Below are 7,552 nucleotides of genomic sequence, written 5' to 3' on the forward strand. Positions count from 1 at the left end.
GCCATGTCATCAATGCTGATGGTGTTTCCACAGATCCTAGTAAGATAGACACGGTCCAGTAGTGGCCGACTCCGGGGAGTGTGAAGGAAGTGCGCGGTTTTCTGGGTTTAGCAGGCTACTATCGAAAGTTTGTGAAACATTTCGGTATCATCGCACGCCCCCTTTTCAATCTGCTCAAAAAGGGCGCCCGTTTGTCTGGACAGACGAAACACAAACAGCTTTCCATCTGCTCAAACAAGGCTTGATCTCAGCTCCAGTGTTACAGTTACCTGACTTCTCCAAACCACTTGTGATCGATACTGACGCCTGTGATTATGGAGTCGGTGCCGTTCTGCAGCAGGGGGCCACCCGATTGCATACATGAGAAAGCCGTTGGGACCCAAAAATAGAGGGCTCTCCACATATGAAAAGGAATGCCTTGCTATTCTGATGGTTGTTGAGCAATGGCGTCCATACCTACACACGGAGGAGTTCCTGATTCGGACAGATCAACGTAGCCTGGTCCATCTTGACGATCAGCGTCTATCGACAGTTTGGCAACAGAAAGCATTTACGAAATTGCTCGGCTTACGCTACAAAATCTGTTACAGGCAGGGAACTACCAATAGTGTTGCTGATGCTCTCTCGCGTCGCCTCCACTCCGATGAGCAACTAGCAGCTATTTCTATCTGCCAACCTGCTTGGATCAATGACATTCGTGCCAGTTATGACAACAATGAACAAGTCCAGAAAATCCGCGAACAACTACGTCTCCGTCCGGACCCCAAGGGCAGATTCATCTGGTCGAACGAGCTGCTCTACTTTCGCAACAGATTGTGGTTGGGAGGATCCACTGCTTTGCAACAGAAGGTACTGAAAGCATTCCATGACAATACAGTCGGGGGCCACTCCGGCTTTCCTGTTACTTATCGTCGCTTACGACGACTGTTTGCCTGGCCTAAGATGAAGGAGTGCATCAGAGACTATGTGAGAACCTGCTCCGTCTGCCAACAGTCAAAACCAGAACGAGTTAAGTACCCAGGTCTACTTGAACCAATTCCCCTGCCGGAAGGAGCCTGGCAAGTGATCACTATGGATTTTATAGATGGTCTTCCCCAGTCGGGCAAAGCAAATTGCAGATTGGTGGTCGTGGATAAATTCACGCGTTATGCCCATTTCCTACCACTGAATCATCCCTTCACAGCAGCGAAAGTGGCCAGGGTGTATCTAGATAATGTGTACAAACTGCACGGATTGCCCAAGGCTATTATTTCAGATAGAGACCCGGTCTTCACAAGCAAGTTTTGGCAGGAATTGTTCCATGTGATTGGGTCTGAACTGAATATGAGCACACCTTACCACCCACAGACTGACGGGCAGATAGAACGGGTCAATCAGTGTTTGGAAATTATTCTGCGATGTTTCATACATGCTTGTCCAGGCCGCTGGAGTCAATACTTGTCACTCGCGGAATTCTAGTACAATTCCAGTTATCATTCAGCATTGGATATGTCTCCTTTCCAAGCATTGTATGGCCATGAACCGAGACACTGGGGCATTGAAGCGGCGTCTACTTGCAAAATACCAGATCTGAAAGAATGGCTCGAAGAGCGCCAGCTGATGCAGATCGTCTTGAAGCAACATTTGCATCGAGCAAGGCACATTATGAAGGTCCAAGCTGACAAGAAGCGCACTGATAGCTCGTTCAAAACAGGGGATTCAGTCTTTGTCAAGCTGCAACCATATGTGCAGATGTCAGTGGCAAAAAGGGCTAACCATAAATTGGCATGCAGATATTTTGGGCCGTTTTCAGTCAAACGAGCTATCAATCCAGTGGCTTACGAGCTGAACTTGCCAACTGACTCCAAGATTCACCCTGTTTTTCATGTTTCCCAACCGAAGCAAGCTTTGGCTCCAGGTACGGCTGTCTCTTCGAACTTGCCAGTTCCTTATGACAGTTCTCTTATTCCAGTGGAAATCTTGAACAGCCGATGGCGCAACACACCCTCCGGTCGTCGTGAGCAAATCCTGGTCCGTTGGTCTGATCCTGATATTCTCGATGCCACTTGGGAGGACGCCCTTTCCCTCCGCCACCGCTTTCCTCATCTACCGGCTTGGGGGCAAGCCGCAAGTCAAGGAGGAGGGGATGTCAGCACACTAAGTAAGCCTGGAGAGGGAAGTGGCAGTAGCGCTGCCGCAACAGCTGACCCGGCCACGCCAGCAGGAGGGAACGCCAAGTGGACCAATCAAGGAGAGGGGCGCGTCATCGCCAAGCCAGCCAGGATCAGGCATCCCAACCGAAGATTCATGGGACCCGAATGGGTGAGCTCTACTTAAACCATGCGATTCAGAGAGAAAGACATCCGGTTGGATCTGGCAACGAACGGCATCGGCGGCTCCTTCTTTGCTTTTGCACTTTCTTCTTTCCTCTCCCACAAGTTGTATCTGAAGGAACTAGCTACCCTCTGTATTGTGTATCCTCTGTACTGCGTACCTGAATTCTGAAGAAGATCGATAGCCTAACAGCATTAGCATATTATATGCTTTGTCGAACTCTTTTAACCTTGACACAATTATGTCTGGTCATGTTATTAGCCAAGTTTAACCTACGCATGGTTTGACCAATGCTAGGGAAAAATAGAAGTTGATATGAACATGGCAAAACTTGATAAATTTTTTTTTGGCCATGACATAATCAATATCTCAGTGCCAGACATGTGTAATTAGTAAATATACGTGGACACTATACAGAAAAAATGGTGTGAAAAGAATGACGTCTAGCGTCAAACTGGAGCTATGGTTCTCCAATGCTTCAGATGGACCTCAAACTTTCCTTTTCCCTTTGCCCCTTATTGAATCGACTTCAGGTCGGTCTAACGTGCGAAGAAAGGGCAAAAAAGGGTTAAGGCTGCCGTAGAAAAGGTCCAAACTATACTAGCCAGGGAAAGAAGCGATGCTCTAGGCCTAGGGGTTCGGGTCAAGACACAAGACCAGATCCACCGAATCCGACCAAAATAATGCAGTTCCATCGATATAAAGGGGAGAGAGGGGGGAAATGACAAGCGAAAAGGGAAGGAGAAAAAGTTGTATAAAAACGCCGCAGCCTCGCCGTCGCTTCTTCCCTGCAAAATTCCAATTCCAACCCGAGACCCAGAGGGCTCCTGCCCCCATTTGATCCCTCCCCCCCTCCCTCCCTCCTCCCATCCCAGCGCCGCCGCCTCGACCCCCTCCTTCCTCCGCGCTGACCGCCCCGTCGCACCAGCCGCCGCCGCGGCGACATTCGTTACCGCGCTCGTTCGTTTCTCGGCCTCCAGCTCGGGGCGGCGCCGGGATCGCGGGATCTCGTCGGGGAAGCGAGGTTTGTGTCCCGCCCGTATCTGGTTTTCGGCCCTGCACGGCTCGATTTAGGGTTTCCTTGATTGTTCCTGGAATGGTCGCGACGGTGGTTGGTGCCTGGTTCTTAGGAAGACAACACCCCCTATTAGTGGCTGCGTTTTGTTGGATCTAGCCTTGGAATGGTAATGGCGCGTGATTAGTGTAGCTTTGGTCGCGTAGCCTGTCGTCCTCGTTGTGGAAAGCTCGATTCCTGAAATGTGTGAGAGCAAATGAAAGGTTCGCTTCTTCTTTTGGCGGTGGATGTTGGGATGAATTCATCCACTTGGGTCTTATTCTCTGAGTAAATCAATCTACTGTTTAAACTTTTTTTCCTGATCATTTGTTTATGCTCACTTTTATGAATAGGACGCCAGGCTCGTCCCATCTGCTCCCGATCACGGCTTATTTTATGGTGAGTTCATCACTAGCTTTTTATGCGCTCCTTTTTCTCTGTTCTTTTGATGTTGTACTTAGGTAGCATGTCAAGGAAGATTAGGCGGAGATTATATTAGGTATCGTGCCTAACAGACTCCAAATTTTGGTTTGATGTGATAAACAGGGTGAAGAGGCTCCTGAGTTTCGCGTTGACCGCATCACCTTGGGGTCCAAGGATTGCCAAGAGAATGCCATAGTTGTTGGCGATAAGACGGCGAGTCCCTTGAATAAGTCAACTCATATACATATGCTTTCAATTTGATTTTAGATATGATTGACTGCCACTATTTCTTGTTCATAGTTGTTGAAGCTATCACCTCTATTATGTTACTTAAAAATTAATAAGATTGAGCTTAGAAAGCTGGCAACTGTTTTGCATCTTTTTGGCGATATCATGTTGGTTTTGATAGAGATGTAACAAGAATGTGTTGTGCTAGTATTGGAACATCAAGGAAGATATGACACCCATTTATTTTGAGATCAAAAGGAGAGCTGAGCTGTTTGTTTCATTAATAATTATAAAGTTACTGTAGGTTTAATATATGGTACCAAATGACTTTCTTGTACTTATCTGGCTCACTGGCTGCACTAACTTACACCTACTGTTTTCCATATGTTCAGTAAAATAATCTTTTCCCATGTAGCTGTAGTGTTTATCATACTAAGGAGCACTCTAAACTATAAAGCTAGATTGTAACAACATTTTCTTTTTTTGCAGTATGTAATTGGCAGAACAGATGATGACTCAAAGTCATCCTTTGGCATCAAAATTCTGGACAAACTAACTCAGACCTGGTATTGTACTTTTCATTTTTGTTCTTGTCGTCCCTATAATTTCCTTGGTTTTTAGTGGATGGTCATTCGACTATTTGTTTTGTGGCAGGATTGTGCCGACAGTACTTGGAGCGCAGCCTCCATCCAAGTCACACTCAGCAATTCTTATAAATGAGGAGAAGATATTGGTTGTTGAGAAGGGTGTTTCCTTGAATGATTCCATCTGGTTCCTTGAGGTAAACATTACCTAGATTGACAAAGAATTGCTATCCTTCTTGGTCTGTCTATTGCTCTTACTTTACAAAAATATAGAGGAAGGTTTTTTTCACCTTTTTAATGGTGGGCCTGGGGAGCTTCAAGTAAACACACGATGCAGTGGTCTTTTTGGTTTGTGCCATCTCACGATGCAGTGTTGTTTGGTTTTTAATGTACTTCGTCTTACTGGCAAGCCAGAACTGTATTAGTGGCATGATGGTAACTGGTATCGTGTCTTAGCCCATCTATTGTTCAGTAAATGTAGATCTCTGTTTCTCTCTCTGTGTGTGTGTGTGTGTAGCACAGGGTATAGTAGACGTCGTATATTTTTGCGTGACAATATTTCATGATTATTAATTTTCCTTTTTATTATTTGACCTGTCTGAGCTCACCCTCTTTTTCTTTACATCTTCAGATAGATACCCCCTTTGTTAAACAACAGCGGAAAATCAAGGGTTCAGAAGTTGTTTCCTGGAGCAAGGGAGTACTTGGTGTCGCCCAAAAACCAGTTGTGATTAGTGGGCCATCTGGTGTTGGTAAAGGGACGCTAATAGCAAAATTGATGAAAGAGTACCCATCGAAATTTGGGTTCTCTGTTAGCCACACTACAAGGTCTCCAAGGGTGAAGGAAATAGATGGTGTCCACTACCATTTTGCTGGAAGAAGCAAGATGGAACAAGATATAAGTGAGGGGGAATTCCTTGAATTTGCTCATGTTCATGGAAATCTCTATGGGACGAGTATTGAAGCAGTTGAATCTGTTACTGATGAGGGGAAGGTAAAATCACTTCCACTTCTATACTAGTTTCTGAAAGGTGAATTATTCATCTTTCCATTGCTTTTCATTGAAGAGGTGCATTCTCGACATTGATGTCCAAGGAGCACGATCTGTGAGGGCTTCTTCTCTTGAAGCAATATTCATCTTTGTATGCCCTCCGTCATTCGAGGAACTAGAGAAGCGCCTTCGGGCACGGTATATTTGTAGATTATAGTATTTATGCATTGATAGCCTTAAGCTTCTTTGTTTGATAATTCAGTTACAACATTATAAAGTGAAGATATGCTTCATTTACACTCTGGTCAATTGGTTATACAGGGGCACAGAAACAGAGGAACAAATCCAAAAGCGACTTAGAAATGCTCGTGCTGAGCTTGACCAGTCCAATTCACCAGGTCTTTTTGATCATCTTTTGGTAAATGATAACCTTGAAGCATGCTATGAGAATTTGAAGGTAGTTACACAGCTCACTGGTTACATAAGCTTTCCTTGCCTGATTTTTTGAATGCAAGGCACTGTCATCGCCCCCTTTTCTTTGTATTAAATTATTATTGCAACCTGCAGAAGTTGCTTTCATTGGATGATGACCACAAAGATTCAGATGGTTGTTGTAAGTTATATGAAACTTCCTATTTCCAATGTATTATAATGCTTCATTGCGTCAAATTTTAATGTTAAATCTTGCTGTGCTTCAGTCATCGAGGATGGGAAAGCAACCGCATGTTATTCTATCATGTCCAAAACAGAGTCAGAAGTTTTTTTGCAATCTGAAACTGGCGAAGTAGTAAAAGGAGCTGCAAGCTTGTAAGTCACCTTGCCCCTTCTTCTATGTATTGCGATGGTATTAACTAATGATATGATTCTTACTCGTGCATGTTCGAACTTTTTAACAGGCTAGCGGTCGACTTATCCTCTCTCACAGGTGGCGCTCCTGGACGAACAAGAGGTCTTAAGATACACTCAATTAACTCCATTGACAACTGTCTGAAGGGCATTAGATAACCCAAAACATTCTTACAAACGATGTCGCAGAAGTGTTGACTGATGGATTTTGGATCAATTAGTGAGGTATAACAGCTTCAGAAACATATTAGTTAGAGAAAAAGCAAAACATAAGGGATTTATTTCCATTTATCATTTGTTTGCCGGAGAGGCGCTTCGTTTGTTCTTTGTACCAGAATGAATGCCAGAGGGATTGTACCTCTTATTGTTGAGGGTTTGTGTACCTTATATTTGTTCAGTGGAACATATGTCGAGGGCCTATCCCAACCATGTTTTGTTTGTTTGCAAGAATGAAGAAATCAGGTGATGTTATAATGTTAGTTCAATTGCTGCAAATGCATTCCTGTTGCTTTAAATACTAATATGCAGAACCTGTCTTGGTTATCATGAGGAGTTTCAGAACTTGCCTTGTGTGGAAACTGTGACCCTGTTCTACACATGTACTCCCTCTTTTATTTATTTATTTCGCATATGAACTTTGACCTAAGTCAAACTTTGATCAAATTTTCTTTTGACAGTCTAAACTTTCACAAAAAAATATGTGGTATAAAAATATATTGAATGATGATTTTAATGACATTGATTTGGTATTGTGGATGTTAATTTTTTTATATACTCTCTTCGTCCCAAAATTCTTGTCTTAGATTTGTCTAAATACAGATGTATCTAACTAATTCAAGACAAGAATTTTGGGACGGAGGAAGTATAAACTTAGTCAAAGTTTAGAAGTTTGACCCGAGACAAGGCTACCATGCGAAGTAAATACATACTCATGAATATATGTAGCACTAACTTGATGAGTAGGGCGTTTCGGTGCCCATGCTCATCTTCACCTGGTTAGAAAACAATTTGTAAAAAATTCAAAACAAAATAAAAAAGTTCCAACTTTTTTTTATGCATAGACAATTTGATGCGTGAGACTCGCTCTAAATTTCAAGTTATTTGGACATCTGA

The 7,552-nt window shown here is 43.6% G+C and overlaps 1 protein-coding gene across 1 annotated transcript; it reads left to right on the forward strand.

The window, feature by feature from the left end:
- The first annotated feature begins 3,041 nt into the window (after positions 1–3,041).
- LOC123119876 (guanylate kinase 1) lies at positions 3,042–6,918 on the forward strand. Its single transcript, XM_044539837.1, has 11 exons — positions 3,042–3,337; positions 3,721–3,766; positions 3,914–4,003; positions 4,508–4,584; positions 4,673–4,799; positions 5,234–5,596; positions 5,670–5,791; positions 5,915–6,050; positions 6,161–6,206; positions 6,292–6,400; positions 6,490–6,918. Exons 2-11 carry the CDS (start codon positions 3,764–3,766, stop codon positions 6,596–6,598), a joined length of 1,182 nt encoding a protein of 393 aa, XP_044395772.1. The 5' UTR covers positions 3,042–3,337; positions 3,721–3,763; the 3' UTR covers positions 6,599–6,918.
- The last annotated feature ends 634 nt before the right edge of the window (positions 6,919–7,552 follow it).

The sequence above is a fragment of the Triticum aestivum genome, chromosome 5D (genome assembly GCF_018294505.1).
Source record: "Triticum aestivum cultivar Chinese Spring chromosome 5D, IWGSC CS RefSeq v2.1, whole genome shotgun sequence".
Classification (NCBI taxonomy): Eukaryota; Viridiplantae; Streptophyta; class Magnoliopsida; order Poales; family Poaceae; genus Triticum; species Triticum aestivum.